This window comes from Pyxicephalus adspersus, chromosome 6 (genome assembly GCF_032062135.1).
Source record: "Pyxicephalus adspersus chromosome 6, UCB_Pads_2.0, whole genome shotgun sequence".
In the NCBI taxonomy this organism is placed as follows: Eukaryota; Metazoa; Chordata; class Amphibia; order Anura; family Pyxicephalidae; genus Pyxicephalus; species Pyxicephalus adspersus.
Window position 1 is genome coordinate 77,844,069 of NC_092863.1, and position 22,858 is coordinate 77,866,926.

The 22,858-nt window shown below is 39.0% G+C and overlaps 1 protein-coding gene across 1 annotated transcript in view; it reads right to left on the reverse strand.

The window, feature by feature from the left end:
- The window catches only part of CERT1 (ceramide transporter 1), a gene marked incomplete in the record, with an annotated part of 50,428 nt that overhangs the window by 13,485 nt on the left and 14,085 nt on the right, over positions 1–22,858 (reverse strand). The window contains 6 exon segments of the mRNA XM_072416275.1: positions 562–654; positions 1,409–1,566; positions 2,726–2,809; positions 3,451–3,589; positions 4,827–4,934; positions 20,490–20,606. Of these exon segments, the coding sequence (XP_072272376.1) occupies positions 562–654; positions 1,409–1,566; positions 2,726–2,809; positions 3,451–3,589; positions 4,827–4,934; positions 20,490–20,606 (699 nt within the window).

Sequence of the window (22,858 nt, forward strand, 5' to 3'; positions counted from 1 at the left end):
GTGGTGGACCTTTACAGAGACTGCTGCTTCCTTACTTTGCTCTTGCTGGTTCTGGTACTAAACCAATAACTAAGTACTAGTACTAAAGCCAAAATTAAAAAAAAAAAAAAACACACACAACAAAAATCAACACCAACCAAAAAGGAAGAACCAATATGTGTACAGAAAGATCCACTGTTCTTTTGCCGCTGTCCGGCAAAAAATAGACATTATAATCTGTTGCATGATCTTTCTAAAGGTCCCAGCATGCACTCAGTATAAAACCTATAGTTTAAAAAAAAAGTCATTCATTCTATAAAACTAGTATATAAACAATGGTTTCAAACTAAGGTACTAAAAAGGTGCTTTTAAAATTGGGCTGTTCTGTTCAGGCTGAAGTAAAAGGAGGTTGTTGAGTTGATAGGAAAAACACTACCAACTGGAAAGTAATAACAAAAAGCCCATTGTATTGTATTGCTTGGACTAGTAAAATGAGCTGAAGTTTGTTTGCTTGTCAACAGAGAATTGTGCTGGTACTTATTCATGGAACAAAAGTAAATTACTGAGCACTGGTCGACATACTTCATAATCTGGTCCTCCAAAATGGGATTTCTTTTTTAGTTCAGTCATGGCATTCTTGTAGGCTTCTTCAACGCGTCTTCTTTTTTCAACTTCCTACAAAAAGATTGAAATTATGATTGTACTCGACAGCCTAATAGCAATCATTAAATAAACTGCAACATTTCCTATTGATGTCTCCGTACCACTATTTAGCCAACAATGACACCTATGAAGAGATTTGTATAGATGTCTGATCTACACGCTCATCCCTGTTGTAAAGTTGCATGTTGGCTTCTAGGTTCAATAAATAAGTCCTAAAAATATAAATTAATTTGCCCAGCTCTGACTAAAAATCGACCACTAAAAGTCAATTATTCTAGGCTGTGAAGTATATACTGCGTTTATTCTGGCATCCCAAGATAAGGCCTGCCACAGGAGTTGCACAAGATCCAGGAATGTGTGTTTTCATCTTCTCTAGTAGTCAGCAAGTGTGCTGCAATATTTTTTCCAAGAAAAAAAAAAGAATGGGTGTTCCTATTCCGGGATACTCGAATAGGGAGAAAATAATGTAAGAAGATAAGTGGATAAGTGATTCTACACCCCACCCCCCATTCTTTCCTGAATGCCTCCAACAGCCGGCCAGACAAGATACCACAATACACACAAGAAGATTTCCAATACAAGGCATGTGGGCACAACCCCTTAGAACATACAATTTGTAACTGCTACTCAATTTTAGGAGTTACTACCTGTGAAACATACTGCTACATACTGAAGGGGTATGTAGCCCGAAAATAGCTGTCATAATATTTTAACTAGCTACTGCTTATAAAAAAACAGGACAGCTTATATTTAAACCAGGTCACACCTTGTCCAGTCGTTTTTGCCAGCTGTCCTCCCGCTTAACCATAAGGTCAATGCAATGTGAAAGAGTGGCCAGAATTCCTGCTGTTGTAGCTTTGAAAGTGATGGCTTCTCCTTTAAAATCAATGCCATTAATGCCCTTGGGAGTCACATGTGGAAACACTGAAAGAAAATAATTATTCTTAGAATACATTGTTTCCAACATAAACAGTACACTAAGGACACAATTTCATACTTTCTTTAGAGAGGTTCAAGTAGCAGAAAAGGTTGGAAAACAAACCATACCAATTCTAAGTATTTTGAACTGAATGAAGTCAGACCTGGGCTCTTATGCAAAACGCAGAAGCCAATGCCTTCTAAACAAATCTAGCTCCAGCAGTTCAATGTCCATGCCAATGTACTATTCTATACACAACCATCATTATACATCATGGGTATTGGACACAGAAAGTCCCGTTAACTTTTAAAGTCCACAGTGCAGATTCAATGTGTTAGTATGGAATAATGGTTGTTTGTCTCTTTCCCTTTACATTATACAGTGTCTTGCTTTAAAAAAGTGCAAACACACACATTTGTGTTTCAGCTTCAGCTAATTCATTGCTTTGAGGAAAGCAGAATGAAGCTAAGGCACCAACATGTAGCAGGGAAGGTTTTAGAAAAACAAACGGTGGTTCTACACAGTTACAATACCCAATACACTTGCTGACCTCCCTTTCTGAAAAAGCTGCCTGGCTGTCATACTAAAATTGTGGCTTTCTTGCTTCCCTTGCACATGTCCAACATTATGTACTTTCATCAAGGACCCGAAGTACTAAAGCCAGGGACAGCAAAGCAATCGCTAGTGTTACTAGGTGGCGAAAAAATCCATCCGGGTATTTTAGAATGCATTTCGCTAAATAACACTCAAGAACGCCCAGATGCTGGCACAATAAGGTAATGCAGATTTTCAGGTCATGCAGTGGACCATTATCATGAGCAAGGAAAAGAATTTCCAGAAACAGAATAAAAACATGACTTGAAAAAGAAAACTTTCAGATGCTGGCACAATAAGGTAATGCAGATTTTCAGGTCATGCAGTGGACCATTATCATGAGCAAGGAAAAGAATTTCCAGAAACAGAATAAAAACATGACTTGAAAAAGAAAACTTTAACTTTACTGGCAGCTCCATAGATTTGGACTTGGCAGCAAAATCCAGTCAGTGAATTAGTGCTTTCCTAATATCAAACAACCATCATGTACTTCATTTGAAACCAGTTTATTCATCATAATTAAAGGGGTAAAAAATGATTAAAACAAACTTATAAAATACATTAACTTACATTTTTCTTTATTGCCGTTACTTGTGTGAATGTAGTCTCCTTCTGCATGGTTCTGAAGAAAGTCTTCCTCATCATCTTCGACCACTAAACATGCAAAAGTGAATTACTGTGCGAACAGTCATTTCAAGTACACAGCAGTGACAGCATGGTACACTCTATACAAGACAATACCATAGAAACAACTAGCAAACAACACATGCTTTTCTGCTCTAGTTATTAACTTGTCACCAATCCCGTTTGAAGGAGTCAATACGTGTCAACACTGTAAAACGGAAATCTGGCTCAGTATTCTGGTCCTTTATGCTGTGACCACTGTTTGGTAAAACCTCAAGATAAAATACTGTATCTTTAACATATTTCTTTGTATTCAACTCAATACAGCTATTTTGTATTGAATCAAATACAAAAATGTTTGAATTTCCAGCTGCTTCTCCCACTCGCACCGACGTCACCGGGAAACCCCGAAGATAGTCTCTGCAGTTCGTGGCTGGAGATTTGAGGACGTGTTCCCAGGACCTACGGGGACCAGCAGGATGACGGGGGTTGACAAAAGAACAAGGTAAGTGGGTTTTTTTTTTTAAAGTTTTAAGCGACCCAAAGTGTCATTTGGGATTTTTGCGGGTAAAATCCACCCAGAGTCACACTCAGGATTACCGCTACGGGGTTTAAATGTGTTTTCTGTTAAAAACTACAGTAATTAAAAATGTGGTGATGAAAAGATATACCTTTATCCCGCTCTAGCTCATCTTTACAGACTGCATCGGCACACGCATCAAAATACTTTTGTAAAGTGTCGACCTGTCTGCACAGAATGTCCCGGAAAGTCTCCATTTCAGCAAGTTTCTCTCGTAGACTATGTCCTTTCTGGAAAAAGAGCAAATCAGTGCGTATGTACAGGATTAACTTGAAGACATACTCCAGGTAAAAGTTCATATATATGTGCAATGGAAACATTCGGAATGCATGTGTATAATGCAATAAAAATGCATTTTTTCAGAGCAGAGTATTTTTTTAAATAACTTTTTAACTAGTATTTCAGTAGGTTGTAGTCGCTCATTAAGGGTTTCTTTATGCCTCATTGATATCTCTGTAAGAACCTCTGAAGGTTAACCTCTGAAGGTCCTGTGATATCTGGCACTAGTATACAAGTAACAGATGCTTAGGTTACACTAACTATAATGGACTGTGATATTCCCATTATCAGTGCAGGGGGTCCCCCCCAAACCCCTTTTAGTTGGAGGCACCACCTAGGAATTTTTAGTAACCACTTGGCTGTTTTTGGTTTACTGAAGTTACTTCACAATACAGAGACTGCCTCCAGTCTGGATCTCCTTCCAGCCCAGCTTAAAAACTTCTGGAGGCAATTCTGCTACCACTATCCCCTTTAGTGATGTCATGATGCCAGAACCTGCCCACTCTCCCATCACAGCTCTGAGCCTGCGATGGCACAGTGGGGGGCTTGTGTTCAGGGAGACAACACGCCCAACACACGAGGGGTCTTTTTCCTGACCCCGCGGACCACTGGTTGGCAACTGCTGGAATAGATCCAAGACCTGGGCACTATGACTGGTATTTGTTACCCCATCCGACGTTCTGTACTGAAATAACTTGCTCTGATTTCACTGCACACAGTAAGTACATTAGAAGCAGAAACAAGCCTGAGCCCAGCCCTGCCTGTTCCTTCCAGACATGATCAGTCTGCATTGCACGGAGAAGAAAAAGAGGAACAGTGATGAAGTGGTGGGTCCAAATTAGGGTATGATCAAAGCCTGCGATGGGGGAGTGGGCGGGGGTTGTGTCCAGAGTCACAACCCACCCACTTTCCATGATCCTGGAACTCAGTAAGTTCTCCTGACCCCCGGCTTGGGCGCACTGGCCAGAGCCGCGGACCAGCAAAATTTTCTTGCGGACCACCCGTGGTCAGTGGACCACCAGTTGGCGACCGCTGTTCTAAAATACAGTTCTGACACTCTTGTCCCAATTGTAAATACTTTGATAGTAGACAGGGGGTCTGCACAGGTACTGTAAATGGCCTGTGTGTTTGTGTGTCATTGTGTATTGCAGAACATTGAACTAGAAGTAAATACAGAATATAACCAACCTTGAACGATGATGTAGATGTAGCTGAATAGCCACTTGCTCCAGACACAAGGGAGACCATTGAGCCATGTCGTCGTAAGCTAGACTCTGATCCATATCCAGATTCAGACTGTAAAAAAACAAAGGGGCATTTTGTACCTTTATGACCAAAGTAATTGTAGGGAGATACATTTGCCACTTATTTTCCCCAGGTATTTGAGAGCTCAAGCACATTGTAGGTGTCCATCTTTCTGCAACTCTTGACGGTAACCGGCAAAGGAGGGCTGATACTCACTCTCATAGTATTTAGACAACACTGCTGTGTCAACTGTTCACAAACAGAATGTATATTTTAATTGAAACCACATCAAAAATCTTTATTACTATAATTACCAATATCAGAGCTGGTAGCCACATATGGGCTCATTAAAAAAAAGCGACTTACAGAAAATATATCTATATTGACTTCAGCAACATGAAACAAGATTAACAATGATTTTTAAAAGGTAATACTTTATTTCATAACCTGTTTGAGCTTGATGGTCTCCTTTTTCCCCCCAGACATTATTCTCCCCCAGCCCCTTTAGGCTGGGTGAACCACCCAGCACTTTTTAGTAACCAGCCGGCTGTTTTTGGGTGGTTACTGAAAAGTTGGATAACAATACAGGGGCACCAGTTGGGGACCAATGCAAAGACGATGGAAAAATAGGCATACTAAGGGGGAGGACATTAGAAAGTTGGAACAAAGTACAATCGGGGTAGAAAGCTGAGAGAAATATATGGGTAACAGGACAATTATGGCAACAACTAAAACACTAGATTTGTCACGTGCTGCCCTGCCTACTTTTGACCACCTACTTACTCATGGCTACTTCCCACCCAGTTAAAAAACATTTCTGGAGAGAACACTGTAGGGTTTCCCTCAACTGGATGACCATCCATTAGGTACCAGTGGCTGAGATTTTCCAGCTAAGAACCTCTAAGGACAATCTAAGCCCAGCACATCAGCTAAGTGCATCACGCTGCAACATGTGTGCAGTGTTGAGGTGTACTCCAAAAATAGTGCAGGTCTGCCTTTTGGACCACCGAGTATCAGGAAGCCAATTCAAATGAATGAGCTGCCCCAACAACGTGTAATGTACAAAAATGTGTAAATGGGCCTATACACTTACTTCTTATATTGTTGCTTTTCATGCAAGGCCCCTCTGTCAGCTACCAGTCCTGCAGTCACTATATCTACATGCATCAAAACTATATAAAGACCTCACATATCCCACAGCACAGGTTTGTCCTATTTTTGGACATTTGCCGATTACATACAAACCTAAAATAGGAGTGCTTTTCCACATAAATCTATTCATAGTGAAATACAAACACAAAGACCCTTTCTTTAATCTATTCCAAGAGAAATCAAGTATACTACCGTACATATATACTATAACCTGGATGAGACATTTTGATTAAAGTATAATAGTTGCAATCCTGCAATACATCATGCATGCCAGATATTTTACTGCTACAATTATGGTTTGAAAGAAAAAAAACACATCATTAGCAATTCTCTGCAGAAAAGCACTCAGAAATGAGAAAATCAATAATGAAAGCAAGCAAAGACAAAATAACTACTGCCAGCACAAACTCCAAGATTAACTCCAGCAATGCCATAGACCAAGTCAACAACAATTACCTAGTGATGGGCCAAGCCAAACCCATTTCCCACCCGAAGTGGAGGATCCACAAACACCAGCAGCTGACATTTGTAGTTTGTGAACAGTTGGCAAGCTATATACACACACACACTGCTTAATCTAAGGTGACCAGAGAGATCAGCTATTCTTTTAAGGCTGGGCTTGTACAGTCTAGCAGTTACCTGGCCACTGCCTAATGCCTATGACACTGTGTGCAGAAAGATTCAGTATAGTCCTGCATATGCCGCTCTAAAACCTGCTGCACTGCGTCACCTTCTCCAGCACTTTAAACATCCGAAAGGCTTCCATAATACTGCTTCCTCTTTCCAAGAGTGATGTCAGTCAGACGAGGGAAAGGAGATGATGTTCAGAAGCCCTGCCTAGCCAATTATATTGCTAGCCAGGAAAAAAAAAAAAAAGGACTGGTCTTGCCGACACGCAACCTGAGGGCACAAATGAGACATGCAGGGCTCTCAGCATTCTGAATTGGGTCGATAGTGCTAGCAATGTAACAGACTCAAGGGAAAACACTTCTCTGCAAATATTTACAGCACTGAACAAGAAACACAATCTACTACACATCACTACATGCACATTGTATATGAAAAACCGGAACGACCATTGCTTCATCACTTACAACCATGGCTATCAAGAATAAATAAACATTTTATAAGCATTCCTTTTTCCAGAGTATGCCGATTGCTGCCTATCCCAAAGATGTCTACAGTCACAAAGTGTGGAACTAGGAACTTTTACAATTCAATTCACTAATACATTACTACACAACTTGAAAAAATAAAATCTTTATTGCATTTAAAATTTCCCTGCTAACCACCATTCCTGGCTACAAGAAGATTTCTTCCTTAAGACAGAAATACCCCAGTTTTATTCTGCCAAATATGTATATTCGTGTTTAACACAATTATAAAAATAGATTTTCTTCATCAGCTTGCTACACATGCAATCTGACTGCACCATCTACCAAAGACATAGGAGATTTGTATTATTTAACCCAAACTTTGTTGTCTATACAATAATCAGACTATAATAGGTGTGACTGGTCTTTTGCTGCTGCAAACAAGGACTCAATCTACATGACGTGTCACTGACATCAAGGATGCAAGTTCAGCAAGTAGCAGCGTGAATTTTATACTGTATATACTGAAGCAAAAACTGAGAATTTTTGCCCTCACAAAGAAAATGAATCCTGGTTTACACTCCAGGAAAAGCCAGAAGGCGGCGCTATGTTCACCTAAAATGCGCAACAAACCCTTGCAGACTGGGACACAAGTTTGTTACACTTTACATGAAGGATACAGAGTCATCTACTGGTGACCAACAATAAGGCACAAAAGATTATTTACGATCAGCTGACCCATCATAACCAATATATTTTAATCTATAAAAACGGGGAGAAATATATACAATAACAGGTTTCCTTTTTAAACTAAAATAACACACCATGGATGTATTTATGAATGTAAATTTTTTTTGGCATTTCTACAGATATGCATACTCAAGCCAAAGCAGGCTTCCTGTATTTGCAGGTAAAAATAGGCACCTCGCTTTATATTCAAGTACATACAGTAATTTGTTCTAAGCACCTTGGCAACTTGTCCAGCGATGCCTTGCATCTCTTTGGCCAAACACATTAACTCTACATCTTCTCTGCCACAAAGCATGGTCCAAAATACCATTAAAAACACAAACTCAAAAATCTGCATGGGTAGTTAGGGATTCTAACAATCTTTTAAAAGTAACATCAGTGTAGACAGCCCAAGAATTCAAAAATTCCTATTACTCCCATACAAAAATATACCAAAATGATCCTCCCTATGTCTCCACATTATAAAGTCCCTGCAGAGATTACCTCAATCTTTCTATTTCCCAAGTATGGGTAGGGAAGACTGGCAAAGACTAAGTAAGCTTTCATAGCACATGGAGGGGAGTCATAACTCTAGAGCCACGGTCCTAATCAGCTGTCAAAATATAATGTTCTGATAGATAAAGTCTAAAATGTCATATACCAAGCACAGGGTCTCAACAAAAGTGGTTGTGCACACAGACCGATAGATCAATAATGCTAGGATTGAGATTCAGAGAAATCTAGGCAAGTGGGATTTAATCAGAAATTGCAATGCACTCTTCTAGTCATCAGATTTCTCTACTGTGGCAGAACATACAAATTGTTTGGTGGCAATCAAATCCAGAACACTAGGATCACTTTGTTACCTTGCTACCCTTCATTAATAACTTTTACACTTCTATTACATTTGGGATTATTGCTTTTCAAGTGTAGGGAAGTTTTCCAGTTTGTGGCCATTTCAGCTGAAGGATTTTGCTTTAATTCCATAGACAAATATGAAGTCCTGGTCTTTCAAGAGAACACACCTATCACAGAACACTGAAGTATTACATTTAGGCTATAAATGGAATTTACAATCTATTTCCCTCTAAAATACATGGTGTTTATGCCATCTGGAATTGTATTCTTGTAATGCTATATGCAGTGGTTGGTCTACACCAGCAGTGTATTTTAATTTGACAACTGATGGTAAAACAATATAATCTCCCCTTTTCCATCCAATTAGATTAGATCTCTCCTAAAATGAGCTGCATAGAAAAGTAAGAAATAGAAAAGATAGTAAAGGTTCTTTCTTTTGTAGCTATGCAGATCATTTTAATTCATAATAGGTGCTCAAAGAGGTGTCTCCCATGGGGCATACAAGTCTCTGCTCTTAGAAACATGCTCCCAGCACGAAGACCATTCACACATCGCCTGCTACTTACACCGGATGCTCTAGCAGCAGCTGTGATATCTTGGCAAATCCAATCTCTGGCAGACACACAGCAAGATGGAAACGGCCAAGACCTCACGTCTCAGAGCAACATAAAACTGGAACAATTAGGTGAGATTCAAATTGATATATACAGGTCTCAATCTGCAACAGGCAATCGTGACCGCTGTAAATTCACTGCAGACTGCACAAATCTGCAGGCGCATATAAGTATGGAAACAATGTAATAAAGGAGATTACCTAGAATCTATATATATAGCTTGGAAATATAGCCAATTATATCAATAAATACTAATAACTTTGGTAACTATACTAATCATACAAATTAAAGAACCCAGTGTACAAACTGCAGGGAATCAAAAGTTATATATGAGAGGTGCAAAGCTACAGTTCTGACCATGTATATGATACCTGTATACAAATCTCATACCTAGAAACTGCAGATCTGCCCAATTGACAAATCTTTACAAATGCAAGTAGGAGGCAAGACCAGAGCTGCTTTTTGTTTTCATGGCTGTATGAGATTGCCAATATATACTGCCAATTTTGGAGGAGTCCATTGATGTGGGGGGGGGGGCTGAATATATAATATAGTATATTGATGGAATGTGATATGGCTAGCTTGCACTACAAAATTGTTACTTTCTATGCTGTGTTACATACACACTTGAGTAAAGGCAGTGCATGATAAACAAACCTCTTTGTAATTTGGTTTTATATACACTGTTCCTCACTAGGAACATAAATATATTTAGAAAACAAATCATTTTGAAAATGACAGGCCAATCCAAACTAGGAAAGAACATATTTGACATCTATGATGTTCAGCCAGCAGAGAAGATAACCTTGAATAAACCTGCACAACAAATCAATTAAAAGCAGATTAAAATAATGTATGCTGTTATTACACATAAGTATGCACCACACATACACAAACACTAGATGGTGCTAGTAAGCAAGCAAGCAACCTTCTCAACTCTACATAAGATTACCTTTGGCATTGTTCCTATTGGGCATTAACTCAGATTTAATACCCAAAGTGAAGAGTGGCCTCTAACCCATATAACTTAGCATTTACTCTCTACAAGCATAGCGTAACATTCCACTGAAAGTTAACAAGTGCTAAGAGGCTTCATGACTCAGCCCTAGAAATCACTTGCTATCTGGTTTGTTCATTAACACTTCATAGTTACAGTCGGTCTTTCTTGTAAAGGGGAAGTCAGTCAGGATCAGGAGGAAAGCTGATTAACAGCTACATAGTCAGATGGGAAAATGACGCACAAGCAGGCGTAAGACATAATACGAGGAGAAACTGGGAAACTGACACTTAAGATGTGTCATGTCACACAAGAAAAAAAAAACTCTTTAAAACAGAATCAAGATTTCAGAGTAGCAATCAGCAAATGGCTAAAAAGTCTTGTTTATTCAGTGCTTAAATTTAATGAACACAAACTTGGGAGGGAATAATTCCCAATACAAAGAATACTGTCTATAGGAACGCTAACATACTTGGTATTCTTCATGGAATTTTAAGAGTAAATTGTCTCCACAATATCTATAACAGTGAAACAAATGCTTTTACTGGTATGTGAAAAAGATCATAGAATTGTTAATTAGTCCAACACACACTTTCAGACTCTGTTAAATACTAAAGGTACGTACACACTTCCAATGGTTCTTGCAGGGGCCAATATCGGGCGAGAATATGAAGTGTGTACAGCGCCCGTCGTCCATATGACCGTCCTGGCATATTCACGGACGATGAACGACAAACAATCGTAATGCGAGGGAAGGGGGAGAGGGCGCAGCGGGGTGCCGCTTTGTCGTTCTCCCCCTCCCCTCTGCATAGAGCAGAACAGTGCTGTATGTACATCACTTGTTCATGCATCATGCAGTGCTAGTCGGTGGAAAGGATCGTGAAAGATCCTTTCCAACTACTACAATTGAAAGTGTGCATGGGGCTTTAGACAAACAGCAATCAAATTAAAATTAAAAACAAGGAAAAAAATGACTCATTGTTTTACATCTTCTGTCAAGGAGTGAGTGAGATATATTGACAAGTGAATGGTCTTGACAGTTATGTGTTGAAAGAAAAAAAACAAAATGGGCAAATGACTAATCTCAGAGACCTTGACAAGGGATTAGACAATAGGGTAGGAGAATCCTCAAATACCATGCCTTGTTCCTGGTATGCAGTGTTAGTACTTCCAACATAAGCAAGGTACCACTTTGCAAGAAAGTAGTGAGGTTTGTCGGCCATTGCTCTCTCCTAAAGTAATTTGTGTATGAAGCAAAATCTACAGTTGTTCACTGTGGGTTTCAAAACCACAAAGACAAGTAAAAAAACACTAAAGCACGTGTACAATGAGTAATCACTGCAATTGTACAGTCACATTGCAAATATGACTAACAAAGATAAACCCTGTCACTAAGCACACAAACCTCAGAGCTCATGTCCTTGCAAGTACAGGATTAGAACAAATGGTTGCTTCATTTATATCATTTCCTGGTCACATTTTTACAAAGCATTACTCATACTGGAAGTAAGACAGCTGGAAAGTCCTGATTATTAAAGCAGGAATGCTGCCGATTCACTTATATGGGGGTTCCCTCACACTAAAGGTTAGTGAACACAAAAGTGGATTTCCTCATAATAAAGACAAATGTTTAATGACAAGCAGAAAAATTCCTTTTTTATATGCAAGCCACAGCAGGCAATGTGTAACAATTTCCTTGGGTCCTCCAGTATTATAGGGACATTGTGTCACCCCCCCTACTATATTGAGTTGAGGCAGTTTATATATATTTGAATAAGCTGCCAATGCACATGCTAAAATAAATGCAGCACATCATAATGGCGGTGTGTTACCTTGCACTCCACTCTGAGTTACCTAAGCACAATTCAACTTGCAAAGATGTGACAAAATCAAAATCATGTCCCTATATAATTATGTGGATCTTGGAGCCTGTATAAATCAGTCCTTGGGTAACAGCCCATTGAGGTTTATGAAACTGTGCCGAGATGATTGGGGCATAAAGATACATGCGGGAATGAGGCCCTTCGGATCCCTTCACGGAGAACAGTTACAATGCTTTTAATGAGAAAAAAATTGCCTAAAAATCCATTTGGTTTCTCTCTAAAATCAACCTACAGCTCTCAGTAGGGAGGTTCATTCCTACAAGTCAGTTTAGCTTTATGTAAATGTTAGCTTTAGCTACCAAGATCTGAAAAAACAAGTGAACATACTGTTCGGCAAGTAAATAAGGTAAACCAATGTTTACTTTTAAACAATTATGTGCAATGAAAATTAAAAATGACAAACATTTTGCTTCAACATCATTGAATGACTGCAATAAACACAATTTTACCTTGGTCACCAAGCTTAAAGCATAATCAGTTTGCAAAGTAAACCTGTTTCAGCAAATTGGCCCCAGCGAGGCCAACCTATTCCCTGCCATTATAAAGGCTGAGTGTTATAACAGACAAAATATTCACACGTTCTTCTATGCCTGTACTACACATATTGAAATATGTTATGTAAGAGAACACATACAGCTGGATTCAATTTTTATCCATTTGCATGGAGGCAACTCTGAACAAGTGTCAGGGCTGGTGACCCATTAGATGCATTGCGTGCAAATATGCTAACGGAACATGTTAATATGTGGAGGGAGAGAGAAAATCAGAAGAAAACAGAGCAAGCAGAGAGTTATTGCTAGATTATCTGAGGTAACAAGATCTGTACCAGTCCAAGTCATAATATGATATACCTGCACTTCCATTTATCTATGGTTGGATGAGTCTAACCCCTGTTTACCCCATCACATGCACTGATTTCTGTAGCTGGCCTGTAAAGCTTGTTTCTACACAAAAGTCCTCAGAATGATACATAAGTATCTTGGTGAAAGAACATTTAACAACCTTTTCAGCTGCAAACCCATACATGTATACTTCTGCACCACTATGAAAATGGTGAGGTGACCAACCGCTAAGCATTCCTAACCCTTCTGTCCTACCATAGATATCAGATGATTCCTAAGCATAGGATACCATCACATCTGTCTGGGTCTGCATACAAGCATTCCCAGCAGAAGTGACTAACAGGGATTAAGTTTAGTGTCTGTAGCAGATTTAGGCAGATTAAAAAGATTATGGATTTAAATTGACTCAACTACATTTCCAAACAGAATGATCAAAATACTGACCACCAGCAGCTGACTCCTCTACACAAACACCTTAAATAGCCTGGATTTAAAGTGAGCCTGTGAGACATTCCTCCTTGTCATACCTGCACTAACATAGCCTCTGCCTTGATTGGTCATAGGTCAAAAGTACTGGCAAAGGATTTGGACTCTTCCTCCTAGAAAAAAATAATGACATCATTTATTTCATATAAAAATACTATATAATATATTGTAATGTGGTTGTGATTCAGTTCATTACTGCTAGTAACTAGCTCCTGCTCCACTCAGATAAATAACTTTATTCTTGAGTTCAGCCTTGATGATTTTTAACAATAAATTTGTCTATGGAAATATATATTTGGGTCAATTAGGCGACTAGGCCTAACTGATAGTTGGAATTTGCAAAATCCAGAACTAATCACTCAGCCAATTCAGTTATAAGCCTTTTAGAGCCCTTTAGCGTCTTGCCATAACCATAATAGTTACGCTGGATCATTGGGTTCCAAGCCCTGGTCCATAGAGGTCAGTTTTCAAGCACTGCCCTGATTATATATAGGAATAAAACTTTGAACCCCTTCACATAAAATCTCCTTGATATATGTGAATGAAAGACATGAGAAACCCCCTCTGCATTAGGAAATCTCTACTTTGCCAAGACAGAAAATGAAAATTTGTACCAAACCTAAAAGGTAAATAAATGTTCTCACTTGGTATTATCATCATATGACATTGGTATGATCATGTTAACGCCCCGAGTACAGACCATGCAGTCCCCCGTTCTTACCTCTGCTCCTCTGGCAACCAATTCATTTTTACATAAGACACAAATAAATATTTACGGTGTAGAGTGGAAAAAGAGTATCATGAAACTCTGCATTGTTGATGTTCTTATACAACATTATCTCAACAAGCAGATTTGTAGGGTATTGATTGCAGACATTTATTCTGTTACCGAATTCTCTGCTCTGTGTGGTGCAGGATGACACTGCAGATTGCAGATCAATATAGCTCATGTGTTTAGAAAGCTACAAATTAAGGTTACAGAGAAATACCAAACAAGCAGAATGAGAGCTTTCAACATATTACCAGTGGGAGTACTGGATCAGATTTAAAAAATAAATACATTTGCAAAAGTGCAAGTAGATCTACCTATAGTAGCCTGAAAGGCGATGTGTACACACGTTCAATAATGAACATTGGAAAGGATATTTGGTGATCCTTTCCAATGACAAAAGACAATGATACATGATTGAAGGCTGTACATATAGCACCATTCAGCTACATGGAGAGGGGAGAACGACAGAGTAACACCCCACTGTGCTCTCTCCCCTTCACTTCCATTACATCGTTCGATCTACCAGAATAGATCCATGGAAGAGTGTTATACACAAGCCAGATTCTCGTTCAATATCAGGGCTGAGGTGACTATTGGACAGAAATCATCTGATGTGTGTATGTAGCCTAAAGGTGCGTACACACTTCCAATTTTTATCGTTCCAATCGAACGACGAACGATCGATTGGGCAAAAAATCGTTCGTAAAAAAGTAACCAACGACGCCGACGAACGAGGAAAGTCGCTGGAAACGAACGACCGGACCGACGGATCGGATTGGACGACGATCGTTGAACATCGTTCGTGTGTACGGTCGTTCGTTGATCGTCCATGTTCAGAGCATGCGTGATGAACGAACGTCCGTTCACTTTCCTGTCGTGCACATAGTTCCTCAATCGCTCAAACGATCGTATCTATTGTGTGTACAATATCTACGAACGATCGTGTCGTTAACTCTATGTGCAGGATCGGTGCTATACGATCGTTCATATATATCGTGCATGAACGTTCGTCGTTCGTTTTCCAACGATAATAATTGGAAGTGTGTATGTAGCTTAAGTCCCCAGTATGTCTGAATCCTGGGGTGATTTTAGCAGCAAAAATATACTAGAAGTGTATGCACCCATATCCTTACAAATCACCATTACCATTCACACATCTATCCAACAGTCAAACAAATATTCAAAGTGCTTTTACCTTGAATCACAAATAAGTCATTGAGCACCAGGCAAGTGACTGCACTGCGACTCAAGAAAATCATCTTTAGAAAGCATCACTCTGCTGCACGCAGATAGAAGAATTTTCTCTGTCTTCACTCTTGCAGTGATGATCATGATATTGTAACTTTCTGGCAAGCAACAAGGTGAAAGGCAGCAGCAGGACTGACCTCCAAGAAATGTAATCAGCCAAGATCTCAAAACCCACCACATAAGCAACAGAACCAACATGTGTAATGCAGGACATTTTATATCTAAAATCTTGACACAGTTCTATAAGCCTGGGCAGAAACTGTTAAGACTGATAAGACTTATTTTCTCTACAGTAGATATTGCTGCTTCTTACAGGGACATTATTCTTAACTTTTCTGTAAGACTTGTGTTTCACAAAACTTCCAGGCACCCATAAACAAAGCCGGTTATGGAATCCATTTGGTTTGGCTATGAAGGGTTATTAGGGTGTGAACTGTACAGGAAACAACTTACTAGAATCTTGGCTTATATCTGTGTTACAAATACATTATTAAGCACATAGAAGAACAACCAACAAAATACAAAGTGCCTTAGTAATCCATAGCAGATCAATGTGCCAACACCATTTCTTCATTGCACAAAAATGTTACCTAAAAAACAGAAAATATGTTTTTGATCTTTTGCTTAGCAACACAGAAAAAAAAGGCAATATATCAGAGGCAAAAAACTATTACCGTCACTGGTTTAACATAAGCACTTTGGTACTGAAATTGAATTTTTTAATATAATAGATCTTCAATTGAACCCAGAGAGATGGTGGTCTGACATACACAGGAGCTCTGTATAACCTCTGGAGTTTTAATAAAATGGGGGATTCCTGTTTTTCACGGAATAATAATCATATAAAATATGCAAAGAAAATATGCAAAGAAAAAACTTCAAGCTTAGACTAGACATGCTGCTCACAAATACTTAGCACCTGTCTGACCATCTGCTGTATTATCAAACTCATGGATGAAAAATAGCTGCCCAATGTTTAGGTGTTCATCAATGGTCACCAACATTTTGCAGCTCGTGGGCCACTGAATCTACGAGAGTCCTGTGCCAGGGGAAAAAACTTCCCCTAGTGATGTCATAATACCAGAACCCATCCACTCTCCCAACGCAGGTCTGAGACCTTTCATCAATAGGGAAAAAATTGCTGGTCTCACCTATGCACAGTGGGATTGCCTAGATTTTTCTAAATGTATGTCACCCGATCTGGCGCCTGCGCAGTGCGAGATCGGGTGATGTAGGAAGAGGAGAGAATATGATGGTGCCTGGCCGAAGACAAGGTAACGGGACCCGATGGTGCCTGGCCGAAGACAAGGTAACGGGACCCGATGGAAGAAACCTCCGAACAAATAGACTGATCTGCAGGATTGAAGGCAAGTGTGACTTTATCCTACATACCAGGAAATTCATTTATTTAGGATCCAGAGAACAAAAAGGTGAATTTTTAAAGAAAATGCACAGACACAATTTTTCTCCCTATACCATACACAATCTACACTTTCCCCGTTCAGGCCCACTTTGATTTATCTACAGATCCGAACAGCATTAATACTCTTCACAATGAACATTGCTCAAAAATACGGTATTATAAACCTGTTGAAATTTATATTTACTAGCCACAAAAAAAAAAAAAAAGCCAAATATCATCCAAACATTGACCCGGTAACTTTGGATACAAGTTATAGTATAGCTGTTATGCTATAGCATGTTGATAAGCATGCCCCAGATATATATTTATTTTTCAGCAAAACCTTTAGTGCTCAACAGACTAAATCATTTATATTTTAATAAGAAGGGTTTATTCTCATCTTGCTAATCCCCACCAGACTATCCGGCTCATCCAGTTTGCAAAGCTTTGGGAAGGGAGCCAGAAGAATGCTCTTTTTACACGAGTTTACACCATGCTCATAAATAGAAAGCGGTATGAAAGAGCAGTCCACAATGATCTAAAGATGTTTCCAGGAGGAAAGTCAGCGATTGTTCTGTCAAACATCTTGTACTCAACGCGTGACCATTCACTGGCAACGCAGCAGGCAGAAAACCCTTGTCTGCAGCCTTTTCATGCTTGTTGACTGGTATCATTAACCATTGCGGGGAAAAAATAGGTTTCCTATAGTGTAAACACTGCTTTAACCAGAAGAGGAAAGAAAAAAAAAAAAAACTAACAATCCTCTGCAATGATTAGAGGACTATTATGTTAAGAGACACTCTTTACATTTTTTGTTCAGTAAGATACAAACATTGAACACTAAGGGAGCCAATTTAACAGAGAAATTCCAATGCACACGGTATTATGCACTGCTGCACACACCAAGGTCTGTTCATGACAGGAGGATGAATATTGGACCTATGCACAGAGACCATCGCTTCCCTTGAAAGAGCAACAGCTCCAGTCTAGCAGTCAGGCACAGAAATGGCCCTTCTACTAAAAAACAAACTGAAAATTGAACATCTTTTGTTTTTATGACCCTAGAATGTATTTAGTAGATTTAAGTCGAAGGTTCAATTGAGCTCTAATGAAAATAGAAGTTGTAACTGAACTACGCAAGCTGAAAACGAAGTGGCTGCTATGTTGTAATACTCCCACTTACAACAGGTTAAGACTGCGAAAACCACGTGCTGTCCTAATTCCTTAAGCGTTTAAAACTAAATGCTTTCAGTAAAAACACTGGCTTTCTTGTAATGCCTTTTAAACAAACAGCAGTCGCTGGCAGTAAACAGAACAAAGGATTGGCTCTGCAGGGCTGCTGCACTGTGCTGTTTTGTGCAGCATGACGATGCTTTCACCATAAACCAATGTACAAATCTGAGAACTTTTCTGTCAATATACACATCTTTAAAAAGAAATAGAACAGTTACAGAATGAATGAGGGCATTAGAAGAAGGCCACTGTGCTTTTCAAGAAAAATCTATTAAATGTAACAAGAATGGCCTGCACAATCATTTCCACGCTATCTGTTCAAATTTATTTTTAATGAAGCACAACAGGAGTTCAAAAAAATCTTTCTACTGAAGTCGCATTTCTAATAATACTAGAACATATGTGAACGTATTTGTGTTGAAAAAGGACATTCTAATTGGGTTATGTTGTGAATGGAAATATGTGAACACAATAAAATTGTTTCATTGTTGTAATTCAATTTAGAAAAGGCACAACTGCTGATTAAGCCCATCTCCTGCACAGATCCTGATCCGCTGGTCACGTGTTACACGACATTAGCAATCCCACTTCCTGGGCCACTCATCTGAGTGTAATTAGGGTTTCATGTCCAGTGTTCTCCCCAGCCCCCTTTTAGCCCAACACACCACCAAAACCTTTTCAGTAACCACCCGGCTGTTTTTCTTTGGTCACAATCCAGGGGCCTCCAACCGCCTACGGCTTCTTTCCATCCAGCTTTTCTGGGAAGAATACTGATGTAAATTTGGAATCAGCAAAAGGTACCACTAAAGAAGTTTGTTCTCCCTATTGACCAGATGCAAATGTTAACCTAAGGACTTATCTCACACAGGGGAAGACAACCACTGTGCTTCAGAGACTGGTATTGAGTTATACATTTTTAGAAAGTTAGAATGACAGCTCTTTGCTTTGCCACCGTTAAGGTTTTTTTGTATTAAATGCAAAGATCTGTCAATTTTCTGAGGTGTTTAATACAGATCTCACTGAAAACATAGGAGCACATTATTGTGGACACAACCCATCTGGTTTTGGTCAGGTTTGTGTATATATGGAAAAAATTTAGGCTAACACAAAGTAATGTATACACGGTACATGCATACCCTATAGATGCACAAATAATACAGACAGAGGTATTAGGAGGTGCTAGGACACCTTTAATAGTTTCTTATTTAAGGACTTTGTGAAGATGCCAAACAATTTGTGCAAACACTGGTTTCCTGGGCATTCCTTTGTGGATGTGCTCCAGTGTGGGGCTAGGAATTGTCATATGAAATGTAGGGTAAATCGGGGATTGCGTAGATAAATGTAATGTACATTTAAAGGCAAGAACATATTTGTTGCAGATGACCATTTCATATATGTGGTGGTTGTGCTCATATTCTTTTTTTAAGCCCAAGTAAAGTTTCCTTTAATTCAAGAATTCAACACAAACACAAAAATTCAGGTTGATTGTGATAGAAAACCAGTGTTCTTTGAATTGTCTTAGTTTTCTTATGTGAACAAAAAAACAATGGAAAGAGGGGAGGTGTTTGTAGCCCACACCAAGGGAACACTGCTCCTCCACAGATACAGAATAGTAGGTGAGCAATGCCACCCCAGTACAGGGAGNNGCNNTTATTGGCACTAGGATCACTAGGTAACAAACCAGATAAAAGAAAACTAATGCAGACACAAAATTCAAGTGTAATATGTATAGTACTTGGGTTTGTTTATATTCTTTAAGGGTCAAAGAGTTAAACTAAAGGTAGATCCTTATATGTTGCACACTCTGATAAAGATCTTTTATAGGTGTCTGCCACACAGTATATATGGTTGTTTCTTTAAATTTATACAAACACCCTTCCACTCCAAAATGTCATCAGTTTATTTTCTCTGGTCACTTCAGTAAGAGGCACTTTGTCCTAATGTAAAGTGTGTAATTAACTTGCCGTCAGAGACAGGCAAGGCGAACTTGTTACACCTTTTACATGAGGAAACAGCACACTCAACCGATGGCCAACAATATTCTACAAAAGATCATTTCAAACCATGTGACCCATTATACCCAACTCAAGTACTTTACTGGCATTTCTATTTATTATTGTTGTGAATATCAGCAGTGTGCCCAAGTTTATTCTTGAGTCAAAGCATTTTTCTGTATATTCAAGTAAAAAAATAAGTGCCTTGATTTATATTTGCATTGGTATATAGAGTATATTTTTGAAAGTAGTACATGTCAGTTAACTTTACAGTAAGCTGAAAAAAGCAGAGAAAGTTCTACCTTGTGCTGTTCAATAGAATCTATCCATCGCTGCCTGTGATCCGGGTCCTGTGCACGCAAGTACCAGACACTGTCATTAACACTGATATCAAAACGGCATTCATCAAATTCATGCGGCTGAAATAAAATAAAGAAATTTACATTAGTATTATATGTTAGAACTACAAACAGCTTTATGAAGCATCATCACGAAAACTTCAAAATATTGCTAAAAACAAAAAACTAATTTTTATGCAAATTCTTTACTATGCAGCAGTCTGAACTGCCTTAAAAGCCAACCAATTCAAGTAATTTGTTTGATAAATCCCGTTTTAATTTTTCCAGTTGCTGGAGGAGACAGTACTTGTGAATAACACCATTTATGTAGTGAGAGGCATTTAGGCAACACCAGGCAAGCCCTATGATTATAATCATCTTGGATGAATGCAATGTAACAGCAGCAGTGGAGTAATAGCAGGGCTATACACACACAGCATCGTGACACAGAATATCAGTGTAGCTGCATGAACAAATAAAAACACTTATAAGAACAGTAACACACCTGGTTTATTCCTCAGAAGCAGACTTAATCAATCTTCAAGATCCTAATCAACATTGCTATTTAGCGGAATCAACAGGCTTTTCAGATATATTCAAGATGTGTCAATATTTCTTTAGCTTGGAAACATGTTTTACTCTTTGTACTGACAATATAGCTCCATTACCCCTGTAGCTGTGCTGTATCTGTATTTACTAATTGTGCTAAGCCTTACATTCCAGTGACATTAATAAATCAGTCTGTACACAACATCATTCTGTTCTATGGAGAAAGGGAGGACCAAAGGAGTGACACCCTGCTGTGCTTGCCTCTCGGCAGTCAATCTGCTATCGGGGGACCACTATATCCATGTCAGATTTTTGGACAAAATCGGCATAACAGTTCACCATAAATCTGCAGCGGGCGTCCACCCTTTCCCAACATTGCTCATGAATCGGCCATGACATTCTGACGTGTGTACGTAGCTTTAGTAGTGGAAGCATAATATATCTGCTGAACAATTTACCATTGTGCAAGGAGTACATGAAAAACCCTTTTCAGTCAACTTTTTTGTCTCGAATTAATTGTATCAGCTATGGGGATTTCTTGGGAGTGTTAAAGCCAACCTTCAGAAACCACTGGCTTCTAACAAAAGCTGTATAAGGTTTGCCTCAGAGACCCACAGAAATGTAGTACTTTTCCCCAACGACAAGGCAAGTCAAGCAGCCAAATACTGTGGAAGTCAGGATCTGATTATTGAACATATGTTCAATGGGGGCTGTACTAAAGCAGTTTCAGGTGAGCTCAGTAATAAAACCCTGTGTACAACAGACACAACAACAGAGACATGTAAGATATATGCAGGACCGGGTTAGAAAGAAACTTATCATTGCAGAATAACAATTTTTTGCTAGATTAGGAGATAAGCTAATATATACACATTCACTACTACTGTGTTTCCCCGAAAATAAGCCCTACCCAGAAAGTAAGCCCTAGCATGCTAATCATGCAAATGTGAAATATAATCCCTACCCCGAAAGTAAGCCCTATTGGCTTCTTCAGAGGGTGTGTTCACGTGGTACACGGAGGGATGCCAAGAGGAAGGATGGAGCAGTAGATTTTCAAAGCACAGGAGCAAGGAGTGAAGAAATCGCAGGGTTAATTAACCTACAGTAACACTAGCACTAAGAGGTTGGTGGATGGTCAACAAAGCTTTGGAAGTTTTTGTTTCTGTGTCTGCATGTTACTCCATGAGTAATATGGTAATTAACAGCACATTTTCCTGCTATGTGGCACTTGTTTGCTTATGAAGCTGTGTTTTTCGATTAAAATTTTTACGCGTTTTTAATGTAATGGTAATCGTTATTATTTCAAAAAAACTGTGATTTTGACAGGTCACAGGTAACACAGAGGTATCTTTCTAGCATTTTAATATTGGTTACAGGTTTTGGTAAATACAGATTTTTGTACATGAATATAGATTTTTTTGCGAGAAAAATAAGACATCCCCTGTAAATAAGCCCTAATGCGATTTTCAGAGGTAAAATAAATATAAGACCCGGTCTTACTTTCGGGGAAACATGGAACTAGGGGAAGGGTATGGAAATAAATTAGTGATTGTCTTTTTTTGTGATCATAAAGTTTTCTATCACTTAAGCACTAAGACTGCTAAAGACCTTTTAACCTTAATATACCTGATGGGTTTTACTACCTTGGTTGGTCGCTGTACCTTATCTTGTTGGGCTGGGACTAGTGGCTTCTTTCTGGGTCACTGTCCTTCTCCCCCTCATATTCCATTCTGTCTATTCTTTGTCTGGTATCTCTTAAGATTCTATAATTTCTCATTGTTCTC